We start from the raw sequence: 25363 nt of genomic DNA on the forward strand, positions 1-25363 counted from the left end.
CCATGGGCAAGGGCCACCACACTTTATCACTGCCAACAGAAGCCTGTGTACCTAACCTAACGCGATTTGTAGGATCAGTGATTTTCGTCTGAAAATCAATAGTACATTGACATTCACATGCAGTGTAAGGACGTGCCACACTCCTGATACTAACAAGAACTTGCGAGGTGTAAGAGGAGACGCTGCACTTTGTTCCCTCCTGACTGCCGTCGTCTGGAACCCTTCAAGGTGGTACTGTGAAGCGCAGTCCACATTAATGCTACTGAGGTGCATTGGTCAATATCTGTGGAATGGAACTGTTTTCCCCACCATATTCCGCAAAGCTTTAGCGGAGACATACAGGGTCTGTTTATATCTGACAGAAAATCATTATTCAGTCGACTAGTGACTTGAATATGGAAAAAGGGGAGCAGTGCTGAGAGCACTTTGCACACCAATTCTACCGTCTACTGTGGATTTATGTACCAGACAGGTACTATTTGAACTCTTTTTCTCAGGAAGGGCAACACTGTCACAATAGTCATTATATTAGAAAATAGTGTTAATTTGTAGATAACTGAATGGAGTGTTCTAACGGCAATTTCAGCCAGTTGTAAGCACCTTTCTCTTAACAGTAGCTTTTTCACCACCAGACCCCACTGGCTAACAGTGAATCGTCTATATAAATTTGTTTATAAGGTTTCACAACACCCACTGCTCAAACAGAATTGGCTTAATATGTTTCCCAATTTGGCCAAAAAAAAAAACAGTTGACAGGGGTGGAGTATACAACCTGCATTAGATGCCCCAGGGGTTTCCGGTCCAGATAACAACGGATCTATTGGGCCAAATTTTCTCAGAAGGTAAATTAAATTAAAAAATTTTCAAACAGCTGATTTTTAATAAAAAAAAACTCTTTAGGCAAAACCATTGTTTACTCTGTATTTAAATTGCTAATTAAAGCAATTTTCATACAGCAGAATCTCAGATATACAGTACAGGCCAAAAATTTGCTCACACTCTCTCATTCAATGTGTTTTCTTTATTTTCATGAACATTTACGTTGGTAGATTCTAACTGAAGGCATCAAAACTATGAATGAGCACATGTGGAGTTATGTACTTAACAAAAAAAGGTGAAATAACTGAAAACATGTTTTATATTCTAGTTTCTTCAAAATATCCACCCTTTGCTCTGATTACTGCTTTTCACACTCTTGGCATTCTCTCCATGAGCTTCAAGAGGTCATCACCTGAAATGGTTTTCCAACAGTCTTGAAGGAGTTCCCAGAGGTGTTTAGCACTTGTTGGCCCCTTTGCCTTCACTCTGTGGTCCAGCTCACCCCAAACCATCTTGATTGGGTTCAGGTCCAGTGACTGTGGAGGACAGGTCTCCACTTTTTGTTAAGTACATAACTCCACATGTGTTCATTCATAGTTTTGATGCCTACAGTGAGAATCTACCAATGTAAATGGTCATGAAAATAAAGAAAACACATTGAATGAGAAGGTGTGTTCAAATTTTTGGCCTGTATATGGCATAGTCCCTTGGCCACCCGACCCTCAGAGGGTTCATTTTTACCTACTTTTTCCTGAAAATCTGTCCATCTCCTTTGTGTTTGTCGCATGTCATTGTAACTTTATGTTTTTTCCTTGCCTGTTGGCAAGGGCTGGGTTTGTCTCAGTTGGACTGGAGAACAGAGTCTGAGAGAGGACTTGCATGTGCAGCTGATGCACCTTGCCTCCGCTTCTCCTGCATCACGGGTGGCGGCAGGCTGACAGCAGGTTTGCCTGAAGGCTGGAATGGCAACGCAACTTCCAAAGCAGCGGCGGCTTGCTGACTCCACAGCTCTCGTTCAGCGTTTGGAGCGTGCTGGCCCACAGCGCTGCCCCGAAACCTTGAGCCTGATCTCGGCGCAATCCCGCTCAGCGAGAGAGCCCCGGCATGCTGCCGCTGTGATCCCTTAAAAGGCTGGAATGATTCAGGTGACTGGCAGCTGTCACGATGTCTGATAGGCCTGCGGCTGGGGCTCCCGCTGTCTCTTTCTCGCGCTTCCTCTCCCTGTCTCTCAGCGGAGGTTCTGCCAAGCACTCAGCAGAGCGTGGCACGTCTTCATGAAATGGAGAGACAGAGACCCTCGGTGGTTCGGTGGAGACTCTGTCCGGGCCAGAGATGCTGCATGGGGATGTTCGTCCCCACAATAACTGTGTCCAACGCTTCCCGTTACTGCGTTCGTCAACAGGACTTCAGGTTGAGAGCATTTCGGTCATCGAAGACCCTTGGCTTCAGTCTCATCACTTTTTTCCACCATCCTCGGGCGCGGCACAGTGTTTCACTTCACATTGAAGCTATTGGTGGCTGACGTTCTTTTATATTCATCGCCTGCCCCTTCGGCGTATTCAATTACACGCGGCCAAAGCGGTTTCATGCTGCTCTCCCATCCCCCTGGTGTTTACACTTTCTCTCCTCCTAGTCCCCCTTTTTTAATCTTCACCAGTTGGTTTTTGAGTCACTTGAAGATCTGCAAAAATCCATTCAGAGCATCACAAAGGACTCCGCGGCTGTGCTTAACGGCGGGATCATTTCGTTGTGTTAGTTTGATGGATTTTTTCCTCATCTGTGCCTCGTTGATTGTGAATGAGTCGGAGTGAGTATTCTGATCTTGATGAAACAATCAGCATGGTAGGGAGGCAGAGTGGAACTTTCTGTTCCCATGACTACATAGGACAAGTGTGACACTCCTGCCCTGAAAATGTTCTCTCCTTTCGGAGCGAACAATGCTTTGAATGTGCAGCTATTAGGACAATAATGAAGATGAATAGTTTCCTGGCAAATGCAAAGATGATTATCAGATGATGGGCTGAAAGTTGTTCAATGTGTGAGATGACCTGTCACATTAAGCAGAAGGTGGAAGTATTGTTATGTTTTTTACGCTCTCCCCTGGTTCATGTTGGGTCTCTCTCACAATCAAAAGATGTGCAGGTTTAGTAAACTTCGTCAGTACGGAACTTTGTTTAAATGTTACATGTAGCACGTGGTTCCGGAGAAACCTTGTTTCGTTTCACCATGTAAAGCTCACTTGAACTTGAAACTGGAGGCCTTAAACAGACTCTGCTTTGCATCTTCAACATGACGAAGACAACAGTGGGTGTTTTGTAGCATGTAGGGAGTGTTTAGTGAATATTCAGAAAAGCATTGATCGTCTGTCTGTGTCCCGGTTCTGACGCGGAGAGTGCGTGTTAGTGGGAATGAGAACATAAGGTAAGTGACCGGAGTCACATGACAGTCTGCATGTCTGGTAGCAGACTTGGTCTCATGATGATTATATTAGAGATTGCTGGTGGCACCTTGGAAAAATTATATTACAATCAAATAGAACAAAGAAGCGGCCCTGTAATCAGAAGGTTGCCGGTTCGAATCCCGAGGTGCCACTGAGCAAAGCACCATTCCCACTCACTGCTTCCCAGGGCTGCCTTTCAAGGCTGTTCATCCCACTGCTCACTAAGGGTGATGGGTTGAAAGCAGAGGACACGTTTTGTTGTGTGCACCGTGTGCTGTGCTGCAGTGTTTCACAATGACAAATCACTTTCACGTCACTTCAGGTGTTGCCAGATTTGGACTTTGTCACTGTAAACACACAATTTGTCTCTACCTATGAGAATGTTAGAATGAGGAAGTAGGGTGCATTAGAACTGTCAATGGACTTCTTCCATTTTCAACATTTATTCTTGTTTAAAGTCTAAGGACACACTTGAAATGACTTTAGCGAGTGTTTAGCGCCAGAAGTGTTACATCTTTGAGCGCAAGACCACAGATTTATTGCCCCTGCCTGCTTGCATCTGCTTGCATTTCAATGACAAAATAACCTTCATTATATGTCAATTCTCACATGTGAAATGTACTGTGTCTTAATTTAAACCATTCTAAATGAGTGTTTCAGATGTTATTCTGCTACCTTTGTGATTTTCTGAAAGAGATTGGCTGTAGAGCCTGCATCGTGGGGCAGGGCCACTGAAAGAAGAAGTTCACCTGACATTGACTCTCGTCTCTACTGCACAGAATCTGGCTCCAAACAAGGCTGGGGATTTGGCTTCATTTCTATAGAACAGAAGGCAACGGAGCCACAGTGTCCATGTTTCCTGCAGTCTGTTCCCAGGGGTTCCCTGGGTTCAGCCCTGGCACACAGATCCACACTCTATATTCTTACACTTCACATAAATTCAAACAATGACTGAGAAATTTTTTCTCCGTAGCTGCCAGAGAACATTAATGAGGTGATGTAAGAACGTGTGAACATCGGAACACTCAGAGCGTCTCGCTTTTTACCCTTTTTTGAAAGGGATTCCTTAAACGTCAACAGCTAGCTCAGTCAAAAGTCAATCAGTCAATCAGACAGGCAGCACAGATGGCAGAGTGATAGGTGGATGGCAACGGAGGATGAAAAATAGGTCAGAAAGTGACATATTTAATAGATGAGAAGACAAATTATATAATTATTAATGTAAATCAGTCTGATACTCTTCAGAAGTGATGGTAAGCTGTCAGTCTTTACGAGGTTTTCTAGTTTGTGTGGGATGGGTGGCAGTTGAGCGAAGGAGCACAAGCCCGCCTCACTAAACGGATACCAGTTTAACCCCTGCTTGATCTCGCCATTTGTCTAAAGATTTTTGGGATGGGCTCCAACTTCCCCTTGACCTGGATAAGCAAGTTTAGGCATTGGCTGGAGAGATTTCTGGACACCGAACTTCAATATTACATATGAAAAAGCACTGACTGGAAGAGTTTACAAACTGACATTTTATTTTTTGCAATTGGCGGCAAAATGAGTTACTGAAAGGGGGCGCCTTTACCCATCCTGAGGGAAATATGTCTGCCACTACATAGAAATGTGTCCTACCTTTCAAAACATAGAAAGGGCTTCATTTTTAGGCTGATGTTTCCAGAATAGATGTCCTAGTAACATTTTCTGAAGCAACACATGACAAAAACAAATGCCAAAGTCATAAAATATAATAGCATAATAATAACATTAAAATGTAATAGCGTAAAATAAAAGAATCATTTAGTTGAATAAATTAATATTGTTGCTTCACTGTGAATTCATTAAAATGTTATCAAAATTATATTGCATTGAGGTATAAAAGGGATGTTTTCCCGGTGATATCCAGAATGTAGAGCATGGGGAGTGTTCGCAAATGTCACAGTCACTAGAAGAATTAAATGACTGTTAAACTGTCTGCAAGTTTGGTTTGGGAGCAAAAACAACAGAGGTCATGTTTCAGACATTGGAGATGAACAAATAATATTACAACTTAATTGTACACTTGCTCATGTGATGAGTGTCAGTCACCTTCATTTACTCCTCCCATGTAAAATTTTGCTAAACACTACTTCAATTAAATTGACAGTTTTTTTTACTGTGTAATGTATTATTTGAAATATTATAAGCAATAGCTTATAATGGTGTATAATTTAAAAGAAACAATTGTATGACATTTCTCTTAACAGCCTTTTTCATCAAACTGATCCTTCATCCATCCATTTGCTAGTCCTGTTTATCCAGGTCACAGTTGCAAGGAAACTGGAGCTTTTCCCAGGAACCTCCAGGGTCCAGTGCAAGAACTAGACCCTGACTGGACCCCAGACCATCTCAGGATGAAAACACACACACACACACACACACACACACACACCAGGGTAAATTTACTACCATCAATTAACCTGTCCTACATGTCTTTGGACTTTGGAAGGGAACTGGAGCAACTCACAGTAAGCATGCTGTGAAAGATCTGAATTCCCATCTCCTTATTAACAATCATTGCTTTTAATTTGATGCAAACAGGATGAATCGATGCATGCTCCTGGTTTGAGGCGTAATCTGCTTAGCGACTTCCGGATCAGTGTGGTTCCTGTTGAGGATTTTCTTTAAGGATGCCTGTTCTTTGCCCCTTAAAGGATGTACACCTGCTCGCAGGATGGAGTAGTGTTGTTTCCGCTCTGATCAATGGGCCTGCCTCCAGCCAGTTGACCTCCACCAAGATCCGTGGGCACCGGACTAGACGAAGAGCTATTGATCACGGCCCCAGCTCGCCATCACAAGCTGGCAGCTTCACATGGCAATTACATCCCTTTTGTTTTTCCACTTTTCTGCCAACAACTACAACCTTTGCTGAGTCAAAACTCAGCCTTATTACGGTGATTTTTAAAGCCATAAGAGACAGAAATGGGATGTATATATAAACACACGCATATAAATGTCTGGTCAATGTGTCGAAAAGTCGTGTGTTGGACGTACACGGTTTAGTTATGGGCTGTGCATATTCCTGAGCAAAAGGCAATTTTTCCTGAAATCCAATGTCAACTTAACTGTTTCTGACTGCAATCAATACGGGCCGTGGTGGAAGGAGGTCTCCAGCATGCATTTTCTCCTCTAATGACAACATGCTCAGCATGCACAGGGAGGATGCTTAACATGTTCTGCCTCAACATGGAGCCTGTTTCATGTGTTGCCGGTTGATCTTAACAGGGTTGTTCAGCCAAATCCTTAAACAATTTTTTTTTTTAATGAAATTTAAAAAAACCAACAGCCTCAACATGGAGCCTGTTTAATGTGTTACCGGTTGATCTTAACAGGATTGTTCAGCCATAATTTAAACTAAAAATTTTTATGAATTTTAAAAAAAGAACATGGAGCCTGTTTGATGTGTTGCCTGCCGGTTAATCTTAACAGGGTTATTCAAAACTTTGTATTTTTTGTTCTTTTTCATGTTTGCATTTTTATTTGAGGTGCTGTAACAACTTGCTAAGCCCCTTCGGGTTTCTTGCTTTGTAAAAAGTCAGTGTAAAACACCAATGTGTCTTCTGTACAAGACACATATGTTATACTGGCCTTTAACTAGGCACATGAAAAATGACATTAAAATGCCATCATAAAAGATGGGAACATAATGCATGTATGTTGTGTGCATGTAATAAGTTCCAGTGTTACTTCAGCAAAGTCCTCAAGTTCATAGCTGGATCCACCTTTTTTCTCATTACTATAATGTCACTGCTATGTAATACACATATTTGTCTTTTTCTGAAACCTGTTACGGCCTACATTTATCCTGATATTTCATACTGACAACAGTGCCGTGTCCTATATTCTGAGCGGAGCACTGGAGAGTTGTCCTTTCATGATACAGAACATCCAGAATAGTGTGGCTGAACAAGTTGAGAACAAATGTCCAAAAGAAGGATATGCAAATAAAAATATGAAAAATGTCTATACATCTTATAAAACTATCTATATAAACTATCTATTTATGTATCAATGGTGTATTTACATGTGGAGTTATGTAAATGGTCATGAAAATAAAGAAAACACATTTGTTTCAAACGTTTAACCTGTACTGTATATCTATAAAAAATGATCAACGATAATAGAACCCTCTCCATTTAGCATAGTCTGTGGTTTCGTACCACTCTTGCTTCCTTGACCTAGAGGCCTTTCCCGTGAAGGCCCTCAGAGCTAAAACATGTGGTATCACATGATTTCAAGTCATTTGATTTCATGACCTGCATATCAGTGCTTCACATTGATATAATAAGATGTGCAAATACACTTTATTTTCTTTAATAGAGCACATTAGTGTTTTGGATTCGACATAAACACTTACGTCTTCCTGTGGGTCACTTCATTCCACTTAAAGCTTTGTAAAGTTTAATTGGTTTAATAGGTTCTGGCTATTCGATCTGAGGAAGCCCAATGTCACAATATAACTATAAGCTGATTAGGTCTTAAAGCTCCAAATCCCATCTTCTCTCTCTAATCTCTGCTCCGCGTCCCCGCCCACCACGGTTTGTTCCCACAAAGCAAACTGAATCAGACATGGAGCTTTGCCGTACGCAGCCGGACCCCAATTTAACTGTGCTTTAATTCAAGGTTTTATTTTTTGTTATCTGCGAACGATCATCCTTTCACATAAAAAACAGAACTGTGCAGGGTGCAACGCAGTCAGAACACTGAGCTTTCTGTCCCTGTGCCTGATTTCATCAGCAGAACATTGTCCAGAGTGCCATGCAGTGTATTCTGTTACAGAAAGTCAGACGTTGCTCCATGGTCCAGTTCTGATACTCGTTATGCCTATGGGAGGTCAGGCAGAGGTCAGCGTGGGTGCTCTTGACAGGCCTACCTTACAGGTCATGACCCTGTCACCAGTTTTCCTTCCTTGGAGGACTTTTTGTCACTGCTCACTGGGGAACACCCCACAAGACCTGCCATTTTGGAGGGGCTCTGACATTTAACACCACAGTTTGGTTCTTGTCAAAGTCACTCAGCCATTTTTCCTGCTTCTAATGCACCATCTTTGAGAACGACCTGTTCACTTGCTGTCTAATATATCCACCCCTCTGACACTAGATGTTAAAATAGCCGGCAACATCCTACACTAATGTGCATGCAACATGACAGACTGGGAGGACTGCGGGTTCCTTTTCCCTTTGAAGTTAACATATAATCGCTTGAGTTGATGAATTCGCCAGGGCAAAATGATGATGTAAATAACACTCAAGACCGCAGTGCCGAAGACCCGCCACCATCATCTCCACAGCTAACCGGCTGAAGAGCAGCCTCCCCTCAAACAGCACGACTGGCTTCCTCTGGTCCACGAGCGCTCTTCCACACAGCTGCCTCGGCAATGATAAAGGGGATCAGTAAGTCTCCATGCACTTCATTTCCATTTCCAAATGGATAGTATCAGCCGGGACACACACTGAGAATGCTGGCTTCAATTTGGAGCAATTTTTCCCCCTGCCCAGCTGTGCCACGTTCTGTATAATGGGATTTCCTTTTGCTAACATCATTACCCACACATCCACTTGAAGTGACTCTCTGTCGTTCATAACGCACTCAATAAGTCATGTGATAAGCACACAGTAAGTCACGCCTCTAAACAGACCAAGGTGGTTTAGGGGGTCTGGCCTTCGACACAGTGCCTGTTTTTTGACGCCATTCCATCCTTTCTGTTAGAATCCTACTGTGTTCACCATTCACTGGTGCCCGGGGTGTCATCTTTATTTCTGCAGACTGCACAAATTCTACCACGCCTCATATTTTTTGATGATGCTGTAGGCAAAATCCCAACTGTGTCCTTCATATTCAAGATAAGCACATCATATAAGAATGCATAATATTATTAGAATTGTTAGCCATTTTTGCACACTTTTATTGAAGTGAAAGCAAAGTGATTGTCATTGTGAAACACTGCAGCACAAACGGTGAAACAACAAAATGTGTCCTCTGCTGTTTGCCATCACCCTTGTTTAGCAGCCATGTAATACTTAATGATCAAACTATGTTGTTGGCATACTCTGCACATGTGTCGCCCGACTTTGACAAGCAGATTCTTGACCATTGTAAATAGTCTGTGCGGTATCTCTCCGCGACCCTAGACGGCAGAATGTGAACAAAGTGGCGCAGCCTGAACCGGAAACTGCGAGGCAGTACTTCCGGTAGACGCCATCTTGGATCGCTTACGGCGAAGCGCTGAAATCGCGACGCGTTGCAGTTGCGTGCTGTGTAATTGTCGGGTTTTTTGTCCTTCGCGGGATTTATTACTTTTTTTTTGTCGAGAAGGCGACTCTTCGTTTCACTGCCAAGATGCCGCGCATTATGATAAAGGGCGGCGTTTGGCGAAACACCGAGGTAGGTTCACACAACTAGCTTGCGAGCTTATGCAGCTAGCCCATTTTAAATAGTTGTCGGAATAACATTTACAGCATTTATCAGACGCCCTTATCCAGAGCGACTTACAGTCAGTAGTTACAGGGACCGTCCCTCTGGAGACATTCAGGGTTAAGTGTCTTGCCCAGGGACACAATGATGGTAGGTGGGAATTGAACCTGGGTCTTCTGGTTCCCACTAGGCTACTACCACCAGTTGCGCGATTTCTCTTTATCTTTCCGACGGGTGAACATTTCTATAAAGTATAATGTAAGAGATGATATGAAATAAAAATGTTGGAAGGATCCCTCGACAGGCATGATTGTCTTCACATTCAGATAGAAGTTTTGCACACGTGCTGTAATAAAACGCCGTTTTATTATTATTACTATTAATGTTTGCTCTCATCGTAAGGCACAGTTAATGTCTCTTATGACACGTAATCCTGTGGAAAGTATTCATTACAGTGTTCTTTATCCCTTCGCTCCAAGGAATATTGGTATTTTTGTTAAAACATGTTATTTTGTATTCATGTAATTTACTGTCACTTAAAATGATTAAAGTGGCTGTCATTCGTTCTTTATGTAATTACGATGGTGAAGGATGGAAACTGTCAAAATGGCATCATCTCAGGAAAACACTGATAATTCTTTATATTTCTGCTTGAAGTAAATATGAGTTTCCAGTACTTGCATATTATAATTTCCAGCGTTTACATTTACCAGACGCCTTTATCCAGAGCTACTTACTTAGTCAGTAGTTACAGGGACAGTCACCCCCTGGAGACACTCAGGGTTAAGTGTCTTGCTCAGGGACACAATGGTGGGAAGTGGGATTTGAACCTGGCTCACTTGCCCACTAGGCTATTACCACCCTGTCTATTAAGATGCATGTTTTTTGTTTTTTAGCAGCCAAAAATTCAAACTGTTACATTTTACCACCGTCCACCAAATATTTTCTCCAAACTTTTAAAATGAATAATGTATAGATGAATTGAAATTTTATTTTGAACGCATCAACCTGTGCACCATCATTGCACAGCACGTGAATTTGTGGTCTTCGGGCCGAGAGGCGAGTGAGTGTGTGGTGCTTCGACGTTCAGTTTAGTTTTTTTCAACCAAATCGTTCTTTCATATCTGTCTGCTGCCAAGTTGGACTCACTGGTTTGGTGATGTTTTGTGTGTTAGGATGAAATTCTCAAAGCAGCTGTGATGAAATATGGGAAGAACCAGTGGTCTCGAATCGCCTCCCTGCTGCACAGGAAGTCAGCAAAACAGTGCAAGGCTAGATGGTAAGGTGGCCATCGCCAATTGCTAATGCCCCGTAAACGCTTCAGGTCCGCATGCTCACATGTTGTTTTGGGGGCCAGGTACGAGTGGCTGGATCCCAGCATTAAGAAGACAGAATGGTCCAGAGAGGAGGAGGAGAAGCTGCTTCATCTTGCCAAGCTGATGCCCACCCAGTGGAGAACAATAGCCCCCATAATCGGCCGGACAGCTGCCCAATGTCTGGAGCACTACGAGTACCTCCTGTGAGTGCACTGCAAATGTTCACTATTTAATTTTAATTCATATTTTTATTTACACTACTGTTCAATGGTCATTTAGAAATGGCCTCAGTTTTGAAAACAATTGCTTTGTCCAAGTGAATGCATGAGGTAGAGAAGCCCCTTATCAGCAGCATATCATGCACTGATCCAGTATGCATATGTGGTTGTAGCTATTTAATTCAGTCGCAAGGAAAATGGTGGATGCTGTATGCCTTTGGTTTAGTTTTTGTTTATATTTGCATAAAGTGTGTTTGTTTGTTTACTGTAGTTTGTGATTTGTATTTGTCATTTACATAGTACATTTTGATTCCTGATCTTTATTCTATTCTGTTCATTTTTGGACTTGTAACCAAAAACAGGTTTGCTAAAATTGTGTATTTAAGAAGTGTATACATATGTTTGTGTAATTGGTATATTGTCTTTAAAGTACAGTAAACAGTATTTAAGTGAATTTTAGCTCTCGTGTTTCCTTAAAAGTAACAGAATTACAAAATACCAGTATTTCATTATTCATTGTGATCAGCCAATTTCCAAACTTCATAAGTGGAAAAGCTCAATATGCCCATCCCTATTCTAAAGTTTTCATCTGCTCCATGAGGTTTAACTGATGAAAGGTTGCCTCTCCAGAGATAAGGCGGCCCAGAGAGACAACGAAGAAGATACAACCGATGATCCTCGCAAGCTTAAGCCAGGGGAGATTGATCCCAACCCGGAGACCAAACCAGCTCGGCCAGACCCCGTGGACATGGACGAAGGTCTGTTACCACTGACTCTCCTGTAGAAAATTAATATCAGTAGGGTGTCTTGCGTACAGCATTGTTTCCAACATGCACTTGTGTGTTTTCCAGATGAGCTGGAGATGCTGTCGGAGGCCAGAGCTCGTCTCGCCAACACTCAGGGCAAAAAGGCCAAGAGGAAGGCCAGAGAGAAGCAGCTGGAGGAGGCCAGGTGAATATGTGATTTAGATTTTTTATTTTACATTTTTTGCCAAATAAAAAATTTTCTTCTAACAAATGGACCTTTGGGTTGTGCGTTACTTAGGCGACTGGCAGCCCTTCAGAAGCGCAGAGAGCTGCGTGCTGCAGGCATCGACATCCAGAAGAAGAGGAAGAAAAAGAGAGGAGTGGACTATAATTCTGAGATCCCCTTTGAAAAGAAGCCTGCGCAGGGTTTCTATGACACGTCCATGGAGAACTATGATGCCCTGGAGCCCGACTTCAAACGCCTGCGCCAGCAGCATCTGGACGGGGAGCTGAGGAAGTTAGTCTTTTATTTTTTCCCCCTTTAGATAGATAGATAGATAGATAGATGAAATACATAATTATGTGTTTTTCTCAGCATTGTCATTCATGTATTTGGTATTTTTCTCTTTTAGTGAAAAGGAAGACAGGGACCGTAAAAGAGACAAACAGAAAATCAAGAAGAAGAAGGAGTCTGACCTTCCATCAGCCATTCTGCAAACCAGTGGAGTTTCAGAGTTCACTAAGAAAAGGAGCAAGCTGGTCCTTCCAGCACCACAGGTAGGAAAGCTGCTCAAGGCTGCAGAAAATGATGAATAAGGGTTTTCTGTTCTACAGTGATTTGTGGGTGGGGTGTGTGTGTGGTTTTTTTTTTTTTTTTTTTTACCTTTTGCTTTTTCCACTCTTCCTCCTCCCAGATTTCTGATGCAGAGCTGGAGGAGGTGGTGAAGATGGGACAGGCCAGTGAAATCGCCCGTCAGACAGCAGAGGAGTCTGGAATCACCAACTCTGCCTCAAGCGCCCTGCTGTCAGAGTACAACGTCACCAACAACACGATGGCACTGCGCACACCCAAAACCCCCGCAGCCCAGGACAAGATCCTCCAGGCCAGTACCTGCCCTGATGGCCTTATATTATCATTTATTCATAGGAATATGATCTTGAAGGATTCCTTGAAAAATATTTTATCACACATCCAAAATAGGTCAGATGGTGCCTGTTAAGATCTTGATTGTTAACGTAGAATTTTTATCCCTTAATTTTTTATTTTCTTTGACCTAAACAGGAAGCACAGAATCTTATGGCTCTCACTAATGTGGACACCCCTCTTAAAGGAGGCCTGAACACCCCTCTGCACGAGAGCGACTTCTCTGGAGTGACCCCGCAGAGACAGGTGGTGCAGACGCCCAACACCGTGCTTGCCACGCCCTTCAGGTATGGGCAAGTTGAATTCTTCATCAGTCCTCAGTATGTTGGAGTTGAGTCACAATTTGTGACTTACGTTGTATGTTAGTTTGATTTGTAGATTTGTTTATCCTTTCTTAACTTAAAGAAAATTAATTGGTACTAATCACATTTTTTGGTTGAGCAGAAATTGCAGAGATTGACTCATTCGGTTTACATTGGTGTGCATCTGGAACACAGTGTCTCTTTGGGCTTTGTGATATTGGAAGCTCTAGGTTATCTTAAGTCACTTATTAGATGTATTACATATGTTCTGATTTGTCCACTTTTACACATTTTTTAAGCTCTTATTACTGATGTGAATGTCTTCAGGAAAGACCTTATAGTGACACTAGACATGTTTAATTCTGTATATACCTTCTAGTATTTATGTATAAAAGCACTTTAACATCCTTGTCTTACTATGCAAAAACGGACATAGTTTTGGAAGTATTCAAGATGACATGGTTTGCTGCAACATATAGAACAAGTTCCCTCTCTCTCCAGTTTAGCCAGCGGCAGCAGTTATTCTGTTTGTGCTTTGGGAGCCTTACCCCACAGTTTACAGCAACTTCTGTTTATATTCCAACAATTGGGAGGATTTATGTCCTGAAATAAAGAAATTCCCATCAATGAATTGTCCACTTCAGCGTCTGCATCATCAGCTTATGCGCAGCAATAATTTTCCCTTGAAAAGCAGCCTTGGCTGAAGTTCCACTAGCAAAGATAATTGCTCTAGAGGCTGCCTGAGGCTTGCAGAGGACGTCTGTTCTTAGCTGCTGACTCGGCTGGATGGCTGGAATACGAAATGCACAGAATTCTGTTCAGTGAAGTAATTTTCACATTTTATGTACGTATGCATGTATGTATGTAAATTATTTTTCTTTGTCTCTTTGATTGTAGGATAGATAATTGTGGTAGATAATTCCCCATAATTCATGGACTCAAAGTCTATTTGTTTGTTCAGTGGTGACACTCAAATGTTATAAGTGTTGTTTTTTTCCTGCATCATCACTCTGCCCAAACCTCCTGAAGGAACCCATGGCTCTTTATTATGAACAAGTTTTACGAGTCAGAATTTTAACAGATTTTAAATCACCATCGTCTGGCCTTTACTAATGATTAACAAGCTTAAGCATGGCTCAGAATGGAAAAGTAAACACAATTCTGCATATCATTCTTTTATTTTTTTCAATTTACCCATTTAACTCTAAAGCAATCTTGAAATGTTATTTGGTGCATTCTACTTGTTTTACTATTAACATTTTGTACAAAACTTTATATATTTCTGTAATTTACCATTCATATTAACTCTTAATTGCTTGATTAAATGGGGTTTATATTTTGTTTTGAAAGCAAATTGTGCAGAATACTTTTGTATATCTTTTATTCCAAATAAACTATATACCTAAGACCTTACTGTCTAACAAATGGAAATGTGCAGGACCCCCAGTCATGGCCCAGAGGGTCTGACCCCTCACAGCGGCATGACCCCCAGACCTTCAGTTGGTGTGACCCCTAACCGGACTCCACTACGTGACAAACTCAACATCAACACGGAGGATGGAGTGGTCGACTACACAGACCCGTCCTTCTCCAAACACCTGGTGAGCAGAACTGAACCATGCAATTCATAATCATCTTTCTATCGAACCTGCATATTCTACCCCTTTTTCTGAAATAATTGTGTAAACAAAAAAATCTTTTTCAGCTCAGAGAGTCTCGTGAGCAGCTGAAGATGGGGCTGATGTCTCTGCCAGTACCCAAAAACGACTTTGAGATCGTGCTGCCAGAGAACGCAGAGAAAGAGCTGGAGGAGCCGGAGGTGGATGAGAGCTTCGTGGAGGACGCCGCTGAGATCGAGCTGCGGAAACAGGTTGATCAGGATAGCTGACCTGGAGCTAGACCCCTGCACTCAGTCATAGCCCATATAGTCTTGTACTGTGACTAAGTAAACGTCAACTCTGGCCCATCTGAGAAATCTGAATGTTATACTGGGGCTCCCCTGAAGTTCGCCCGAAGCTTCTCAGGCGCACACACTTGGTGTGGATGTTTCTGCCAAGCAACATTGATTTCAGGGCTCTGTTGTTCTGTCTGGCTGCATTGTGGAGTGAGGGATGAATGATATTAGCCCCTGATAGAATCCTCATGTGGAACTTTCTGCATGACCCACAGGCTGTCAGAGATGCCGAGCACGAGAAGGAGCTGAAGCAGAGACACACGGCCGTGCAGAGGGACCTGCCCCGCCCATCCGAGGTCAGATTCCCTCTTGTCTGCCCACAATCATAACTGGTTTAGTTCTGCATGAAGCCAGAGGTTCATTTAGTGGGATAAAGATAGGGCCCTATGACTCCCGCTTAGCAGAAAACCCGGGCTGCATCGTGGAATCCAACAAATAAAACGGAATTCGCTATTGAATGTAGAATTGTGTATAATTTGCACCCACTACACATGTTGAGGTTGAGGCGGGACTTAAAACGTGTGGTCAGCGATGGCAAAGAGGATGTCAGTGTCTAATCCGGCCTACTTTCCCGATCGGTTTCACGCATGCGTGTGCATACGCATGTGGTTTTATTATCATAGTTCCAGTTTATTATGCAAGTGGATACAACTTTTGTTGCTCCAGGTCTACCGAATGTTTATTTATATGCAAATTGTTTTATGATGAGGTCAAAGGTGAAGCACTTTTATTTTACAAAAGGAAGAATGTGTGATATTGTGAAATAGTTCTTTGCATGAAAGGCACATATTATTTACAAGTAAATGGTTTACAGAACAAAGAGTAAATATATAGCTTTGTTGAATATTGATTAAATGTGATTTGTCATAATGGAGGTTTCATATTTTTCCCCACCCACTCCATAATCACACAGTTTTTAGGTGACTAAATATATGTACAATAGAAAAAGCAGAATTTAAGAAAAAATAAAACTGATTTCAAAGGGCCCTATATAGACAGTAATCAGTATGTAGCCTCATAATTTAATTGAATTGGGATGTGACTTTGGATAATTTTTTAATGGGGTTTAAATCTGCAGTGTAACTAATATTGAGCTGTGTGTGGGGACTGTTGCAGGTGAATGAGACCATCTTGAGGCCACAGAACGTGGAGCCCCCACTGACAGAGCTGCAGCAGGCCGAGGAGCTCATCAAGAAGGAGATGATCACTATGGTTCATTTCGACTGTCTCAACCACCCCTTCACCCAGGCCCTGTCCAAGAAGGTGAAAGGTGTAACATCAAGCTCCACCAACACTGAGCACATGGCCTACCTGGACAAAACACCCTATCAGAAGATCTCTGAAGAAGAACTTCAGAAGGTCTGTAAATGGTCACTACTATTTATTTGCTCAACAAACAAAGGGGTGTTTGCATGAGAATTATTAAAATGCTTTTGATTAAGAAGACACTAAATACGTTTGGCCATTTAGCAAATGCCCTTATCCAGAGTGACTTGCAATCAGTAGTTACAGGGACAGTCCCGTCTGGAGACACTCCCGGTGTCTACTAAAGGCTATCTCTACAGAAAAAAGTAAGTTTTCGGGATGTCCTCTGAATCTAAAAAAAATAGTAACGCAGCCTTTATTATCGGCTAAAATTACATCTTATCCCAAAAGCCTGTATGCACGTAATATCTCAAATCATGGATCCTCACACATGCTTTGTAATGACTGCTCAGTGTTTTGATGTATTATTCAATGTAGCCTGTAACTTGTACCTCATTTCCACTACACTGGTGCCGGTTCCGAACTGGGAACCAACCGAGAACCGGTGCGCGTTTACACTAGACAGGAGCTCTAGTGTAAACGCGATAATACGTCACAGGTCTGATAATACGTCACAGGTCTTGCTGACTACACAGAAATCCCGGCACCGAATCCCTTACATCGGAATAGACATATTTTGGATATCCACCACTGCCACTTTTACACAGCCCCTTCTTTTTGTCTTTCTTCTGCCTTTTTTAAGCTTATTGACAGTTCAGTTCGTGTGAAGCCTACGACTTTTTAAGGTCTTTAATTATTTCTTCATACACGTTCTTCTAGCGTACTTTGTGGTTTTTGTAGAATTTTATCGGGCGTCCATACTGCTATAAGACCTTTAATTTCTTCAGTGCTCCACGTTACCAGACTTTAGCTCTCCACCATTTTCTCATCTAAAGCTGCTGATCTCTCCGCCCAGCGCTAGTTATGTCGCGGATTCTCACTATGAGACCCTCAAAGCTTGTTTTTGGCCACCGGCACCAAGATTTTTCAGTTCCAGTTTCAGTGGAAAGGGGGTAATGTATGTTTCTAATGAACTTGCTGCTGCATATGAACAATTCTCCTGGCTGGCTCGTGCTTCCCCTGTCATGGCTGCCCACTGCTCACTATGGGTGATGAGTTAAAAGCAGAGGACACATTTTGTCGTGTGCACCGTGTGCTGTGCTGCAGTGTATCACAATGACAATCAATTTCACTTTCAATTCTGTGTGACTGGCTTTTCAGGCCAGTGAGCTTCTTACTCAGGAGATGGAGGTGGTGAAGCACGGCATGGGTCATGGAGACCTGTCCCTGGATGCCTACAACCAGGTCTGGGAGGAGTGCTACAGCCAGGTGCTCTACCTGCCCACCCAGAACCGCTACACCAGAGCCAACCTGGCCAGCAAGAAGGACCGCATCGAGTCCCTGGAGAAAAGGCTGGAGGTGGGTTTTCTTTGGTCTCGGGTTGCAATTACATTTACAGAATTTATCAGACGCCTTTATCCAAATCGGCTTACAATCAGTTGTTACAGGGACAGCCCCCCCCTGAAGCATCTTGCTCAGGGACACAATAGTAGTTAGTGGGATTTGAACCTGGGTCTTCTGGTTCATAGGCGAGTGTGTTAGCCACTAGGCTACTATCAGCCTGCACTTTTCCTATCGTCCAGTAGGTGGAGGTGATGTGCAGCCTTGGGTGAACTTTATTTAAAAAAAAAAAAAAAATGAAATCATTTCTTAAGTGTCAAAAACAACCCTCCGCCCCCGTATCATTTTAAATCATCATTCCAAAAAAGCGCCCCCCCCCCTCAAAGACCCCAAATTGCAGGGCAATTTACTCTTCAATTATAACGTGATTTATGGTGGGAAATTCACATTACACATAAGGTCTAGCTGGTCCAGGGAAGAAAACAGGCTACGTGAAAACAACTGATACGTGAATTTTTATTTTTTTTATTATGTTGTCCACAACCCCCTCCACTTATTCGCATTTCTTTACTTATCAACTGATGAATGGAGGGGGGGGGGGGGCGGCAAAGGTTAATGGGGTCAATCTTCAGCCTAATTCAGATTCCCTGTGGTGCAGTTATAAGTCTGTGCACGTCCCCCCGCCCCCTCCCCTTTCTTCGCACATTTCAAAATAACCGCTGGCCTTAAGGACACCGGCAGAGCTTCGGGTTTCGGAGGAGCATATGTGCTAAGTTTCGGCTAATCAGGCTGAAGCCGCCTCACAAAGGGTGGAATTGTTTCATATTTCTTGGCACTGCGCTCTGGGCGGAAACTTGCACTCTGTTCACCCAGGCAGCTCTCTCGCTCTCCCTCTCAGGCGTTTTGGTGTTTTCTCGCACTGACAGCTGCATACCACATTTATCAGCCATCGGTGGGGGGGGGGGGGGGTTCGGTCTGTTTGTTGGGGTCGTAAAAACGGCAGCCTCCTTCCTTGCCGGGGCCTCCACCCCCCCGCGCGGCGCTTTGACCGCAGAGAGTAAACAGGGCCACCAAGTTCACAAGCTGTCGCCTCTTTGGTCCGGGCCGCTGGAGATAGTCCGCGTTTGTGGGTTTTGCGAGGCGCCCTTACTGGAAGGCAGCAGCCGTTTACCGTCAGGGCTTTTTTGTTTTCTTTCCTTTTCTACTCCTCTGGCCGGCCGCCGCCCGGACGCAAAGGCTTTGAGGTGCCCAGTCAGGGCTTCTCCACGGGCTCCAGTAGTCCTATTGACCTGAGACTGACCATTAAATAGGTGAGGAGTTGTAGTCTGAAAGCCGATCCGCTTTTGGAGGGTCATGACTGTGTGGTCGGGAGATGCAGTGTGTTGCCATGGAACGTGTTGACGTTGGACGTTCCGTGGTGTGTTTTCCCCTCTGTTTTTAAGCACTGGCTGTTCTTTTGCAAGTCACAGGTAATTGTAATGCTAACCCCTCTGTGAGCGTTTGTGTTGAGCTTTTTGGGTGGCCTGTCTCGGAAAACATAACCAGCGAGTCCGTTTTCCAGCTCTCTGTGCAAAACTAGAGTTTTGAGCTGGAAAAAAAGTTCAGAAGTATTTGAGATTTGGTTTTTCTACTTTTATTTATTTATTTATTTATTTATTTATTTATTGTATAATATCTCTCTCTCTATATATATATATGTGATTGGATGACAGAAATCCTGGGTGTGACGCTGCATCTGTGTTGTTTATAGTGGGATTATGTTTCATCATAAACTATAGAAGTCCTGACGGACGTAAATGAGTATTAACTGTGTTAAAATTGGCGAATGCTCTCAGGTTGTTCCTCATGTGTTCCTCCAGGGGACTGACCCAGAGTAGGGACTGTGGCATTGGATGGGAGTTTCGGGTAAATGTCAGTACTTCTTTCTGATGTCAATCACAGGTTAACAGAGGTCACATGACGACGGAGGCGAAGCGGGCAGCCAAGATGGAGAAGAAGATGAAGATCTTGCTTGGCGGGTACCAGTCCCGCGCACTGGGCCTGATGAAGCAGCTTAGTGACCTGTGGGACCAGGTGGAGCAGGCCAACGTGGAGCTGCGCACCTTTCAGGAGCTGAAGAAGCAGGAGGACCTGGCCATTCCACGCCGGCAGGAGGTGAGCATGATGACCAATGGGGTTTTTCCCCCAGATTTCTGTAACATGCTACTCGCTGTTGTGCAATATTAATTACGTGTTATTAAAAGGTCTATCTCACCACCTTTGTTGGCGGAAGGGAGTCATTCACAAAAACTTCTTCAGACATACAATTTCAACAGTTAAAAATCTGAATTCTAGAATTTTGAAAATGTGACATACAATTTTACAATAAATTTTAACATAGTGTGGTAATATTTTCACCATCCATGGTAGAATCATAAGCAATCCTGTTATATGTTTATTCTTTAAAGGCCCTACGAGAGGACGTGCAGAGGCAGCAGGAGCGAGAGAAGGAGCTCCAGCAACGCTTCAGAGATCTGCTTCTGGAAAAGGAGAGTGTTGTGTCCCAGAAGTTTTAAAATTGGACCCAAATCCAACGTACATCAGAGCCTCCTTCCCCCGTCCGGCATGTTTCTGTAACCAAACCGCTGCCGTAAACACAACAAGCTTCACGCAGGATTCAGCGTAGACCTGGAGATGAACATTACATCCTTCTCCGTGATATTTGTTGTTGTTTTAATGTTTTTTCTTAAATCTTGGTGTACATATGGTCTCTGGATGTTTTTTTTTTTTTGGTAATTTGCAGATTATTGCTCCATTTTGCATTTCTGTTGGATGTGGCTTCCTGTATCAAGCACATTTTTTTATGATTTAGTGGAACAGGCTTTATATAGGCAGTTAATACTTGTTTTTCAAAATATATCCTGAGGTTTTTAAGTGTTTGGTGCTTCATGTCACTCAGCATTGCGATTTCCTCAGATCCAATCCGATTTAAATTGTGTCCCACTGTCACATCAGAGCAGAACAGGAGACCCACATCCAGACCCCGCGGGCTACTGTAACAGTAACAATTCCAAAAATAAAAAAATATTCCTGCTAATGAATGACTCTCTGCTTTATCTGCATCATGCATGAAATTACAGGCTGCATGTATTTTTTTTATTTTTTCTTCCATTTTTGTTCTTGCCAGGATAAGCAGATGGAGATGTGGAAGGCTTGTCCTGAGACAAACTGACATTTTTTACGTCCTTTTGCTTGAACTTTGGAGGCGGGCTGTTTTAACTGCTGTGGTGTTTTTACAGTTAAAAAACTGTACCTCCAGCGAGTAACTTTATCTGGCCTTTATTTCAGTTCTAATTCAGTGCTCCATAAACACTAGTGACTGGGGTCCCACAGGGGCTCTGAACATTGGCTGCATAAACCGCAGGTAAAGATCTATGCAGAAGAAATGGTGGAGATAGAAACGTGTGAGACCCACGATAACGTTAGCAACGATCTGCTGAGTCTCTAGATGAGCTACAGACGATGTGGATCAAACAAGGTGAGCGGCTCTCTACATCCGTAAAGATGATTGAAAGCAAGGCAGTGCCATAAAACGAATAATAATATGCTACGAAACGTTGATTCCATGGGCGTGGCATTTCCACAAGCTGAAGATACCTCTGGTCTGGTGCCCCACATTTTTCAAAAACAAAAATGTAAATTTTCTTGTCTATACTGTCTATATTTAAGTATATTGTGGGTCCAACATCAACTCTTTATCTGTAGTTCTCGGTATTGGATGTGGCAGACATCCATACTGTGACCCTTCCTTTAGCGATAAATCATCGAAATGATCTTTAAGTTTAAAACTTGTGTAAAACCCAAAACGATAAAAATTCTGGTAGTGGCATTTTGAAAATGTACTTTGAGGTAGCTTCTCTTCAGTTATAGACATGTCATAATGCTTAATAATAATGCTTAATGGCAATAAGTTGTGGTATTATTGTATTGGATACCATCAGTTTACTGTCTTTTGCTTCTCCCACCTCTATTGCTCAGATCAAAAGCGAAAGTGATTGTCATTATACTACACAGCACACGGTAAACACAACGAAACGTGTCTCCTCTATTTAGCCGTCACCTTAGTGAGCAATGGGCAGACACTTTGCTCTGTGGTACCTTGGCCGTTCGGGATTCGAACAGTCAACCTTCTGCTTCCTTACCCACTAGGCCAACCTACTTTAACAACTGTGTGGAGGGGCTTTCTGCTTTTTTATATAACAGAAGGTTCTGGAGCCATAACTTCCGCATCGGTAATTAATAACATTTTTACTTTTGTGATTTTGCCTTCAAATGGACTGAAGCGTCTTGAATGTAATTTGGCAGGGGGGAAGACTTGCTTTGGCCTGAAACGTCATTTCGGAAACAGTAAAATTTCAGTGTAAAATGTAGTCGGTCACATTATCTGGGACTTGCATCAGTGGGGGACCAGTTGGGCAGCAGCGTTATCGGGATGTTAACGGGAACGGTGGTGGTCTACGAGATGGTCACACTTCGAGCTGCCAAACCATTAATGCTCCTCGCTGAACGCTCAGACTGTTTCATATGGTTTTGTGGCAGCAGAGGCCAGCGTCTGATGTTGTAAGCTGTCTGCCAGTTGCAGAGTAGGAAGATGTTATTCCAAACCCGCTGAATCGCCGCCAGCGGAACCAAGCCGATGTCCTGGTTCTCCTCTCACGCGGGGTCACTCAGCTGCTGCGGCTCGTGCGTGAGAGTATGTATACGTTAATACATTAAATTATGCCTCAGATAGGATGTGTAATGTATCTACAAACCCAACATTTAAAGAAAAGGGAGGTAGTAGCCTAGTGGGTAACACACTCGCCTGTGAACCAAAAACCCAGGTTCAAATCCCTCTTACTACCATTGTGTCCCTGAGCAAGACACTTAACCCTGAGTGTCTCCAGGGGGGGACTGTCCCTGTAAGTTCTAATTGTAAGTCGCTCTAGAGAAGGGCGTCTGAGTTAGATTAAATAGTTTTTGGACTATTATTGTATAAATAGTCTCCATAACTGCTTAATACAGATCTGGATTGGGCCCTGCCCCGCCCTGATCCATCAGTGTACATGCCTTTAGGATTCAAACACACGTCCTTATATTTTATAACTGGGCACAGGACGATTATAACTGGGCACAGGACGTACACACACACACACACACACACCTACAGGCAATTCAGGAAACCGGAGAACCAGGAGGAAACCCATGCCAACATGGGGAGAGCATGCAAGCTCTGCACACACAGATGCTGCTTTCAGGGTTTCATGGAAAAAACCTTATTTACCAGTTTCAAAATTGAATTCATATATTCTTCAAATGAGTCAGCCAATGAAGAATCTGACTCTTGATGTCTCCTAACATCTAGTCATGTCCATCATAAGAAAAACACGGGTGAATTACAGCTCAACTTCTGCGACTTGTGAAATATGTTAAATTATTTCCTGCATGTTCGTTCCAAGTGATCAACCTCCCCCCTTTTTAATGAAATGCTAATTGTTTATTCAAACGAGGAGGAAGTCTGAGATTCTGGCAAGTGTCCCCCATCTGACAGTAAACCGTTTGAAGATGATTTGGAAACTGTGGGGTAGAATTATAATGTAAACTCCGCTGCCCACATGAAAGGGATCGAAACAAAGGCTTCGCAGTGTGAATTCCAGCCATAGCAGAGCAGGAGGAGGAGGGAAATATGATTACATTGTCCAAGAGTGAAATTGTTATTTAAAGTTTACTGGTACCATGTGTATGAAAATAAAGGCCCGCGTATTCCAGACATTGTACATTCAGGGACCGGCTCAACCTCAATGCCGTTCCACTATACTATCAGATGGGTCGGTTCTATAGGGGCTGATAAATGTGGCAGAACAATGGGGGTTAAGAACTGGTTTCGGGGGGCTCTGGGCGCTCCAACTCAACCACAGATGACTGATGGTGATCTTGGACTTTTCCGTCTTGTTTCTTTCCCCGTAAAATATGCTGCTTGTAGATGATATCTAATTAGCGTCACCTCAGTAGACCATGCGCTGCGCAGTCAACCCACCGCCCTTCTGTTCTCACATGTACCGAGGTAACAGCTTGGTTTCATGTGTGGGTCACGGCATCCGAAGGTGACACAACAATCTTGCATTTCATCAATGTTGCGGGAAGTAAATATCAATAATATCAATAATCTGGCCAACCCTAGGCAATGTAATGGATGATTTAATGGATGTCGGCGAACCGTACTTACACACACACCCTTTCTAGGTCCCAGAAATCAATGTTTCTTCTCTACTGGTTTGACAAATCACAACGGGTTCCAACAGAAGGTCTTCGAGATGTTATCTGCCATCCTTATGCTACTTTATGCTCATCATAAGATCCCACTTCCCAGTTTTACAAAGTGTAATTATGTCTTATCATGCATTGAAGGGCTAAAGCAGGAAAACAGACGACCTCTCCAAAACACTTGGCTAAAGTCACTGAAAACTTCAGTGACTTGCTGGCAAGCCAGCTGCTCATGATTCTGCAAATGAGGTTAATTTAGTTTAAGAACATGAGCATGAATGAAGGTTCAGAAATTACATCCACAGCACGTTATCTAACTTTCTTGCCAATTTCTCGTGGCCAAATTTGAGTTTATCACTAATTTGACAAAACATTTTGTCAAATGATTATTATATTTCCGATACATTGCCACAAGTACAGTAACACACATGCACACACACACACACACACACACACACACACACACACACAATTTGAGGCAATTTACATAACATAAACAGGATGGATCTTAACAGCAATGATGCGTAAACAAGTGACTCAGTATGGCGGTAGTTAGCTGTAAGGCCGCCTGGGACCTGCCTGACGAAAATCCCCAGCAATAAATTGGGGTCTGCGAGGTGGTGGTGGGGGGGGTGACAGTGCCTTAAGAATCGGTCCCGGCGACTCCTACCTCGCGCACAGCCTTAACAAGTCGAGGAGCCACATGCAATTACAGGCCTATAACGTACGGCTTTTAATGGGGACTGTATGGGAGTTCTTCGAACTGCGGATGTCACGGGGATGCTCGAATTCATCCAAATTCCCTCGTTGGCTCCACAGAGCAACAGAGGAGAAGCTCTCAAGCTGAAGACCCAAGAAACAAAGGCCAACATCAAACAAATGAGAAACAAGAACAACGGAGGGGGATTGAGGGGGGGGGCAGAGGAGACAATGAGCAGCCGCTGCCAGAGTAATGGCACTGTGAGCGTTATGTAGGCTGACACCGAATTAGGCATGTTTCC

General features: G+C 43.1%; 1 protein-coding gene across 1 annotated transcript; it reads left to right on the forward strand.

Moving 5' to 3' along the window:
• The first annotated feature begins 9482 nt into the window (after nt 1-9482).
• Nucleotides 9483-21156, forward strand: cdc5l (CDC5 cell division cycle 5-like (S. pombe)). The gene is made up of 16 exons (XM_028999993.1): nt 9483-9664; nt 10870-10973; nt 11052-11213; nt 11859-11986; nt 12080-12179; nt 12273-12491; nt 12607-12751; nt 12889-13077; nt 13257-13405; nt 14859-15021; nt 15126-15290; nt 15590-15670; nt 16491-16733; nt 17901-18098; nt 20022-20234; nt 20528-21156. Exons 1-16 carry the CDS (start codon nt 9620-9622, stop codon nt 20633-20635), a joined length of 2412 nt encoding a protein of 803 aa, XP_028855826.1. The 5' UTR covers nt 9483-9619; the 3' UTR covers nt 20636-21156.
• Nucleotides 21157-25363: the final 4207 nt, after the last annotated feature.

The sequence above is a fragment of the Denticeps clupeoides genome, chromosome 1 (genome assembly GCF_900700375.1).
Source record: "Denticeps clupeoides chromosome 1, fDenClu1.1, whole genome shotgun sequence".
Classification (NCBI taxonomy): Eukaryota; Metazoa; Chordata; class Actinopteri; order Clupeiformes; family Denticipitidae; genus Denticeps; species Denticeps clupeoides.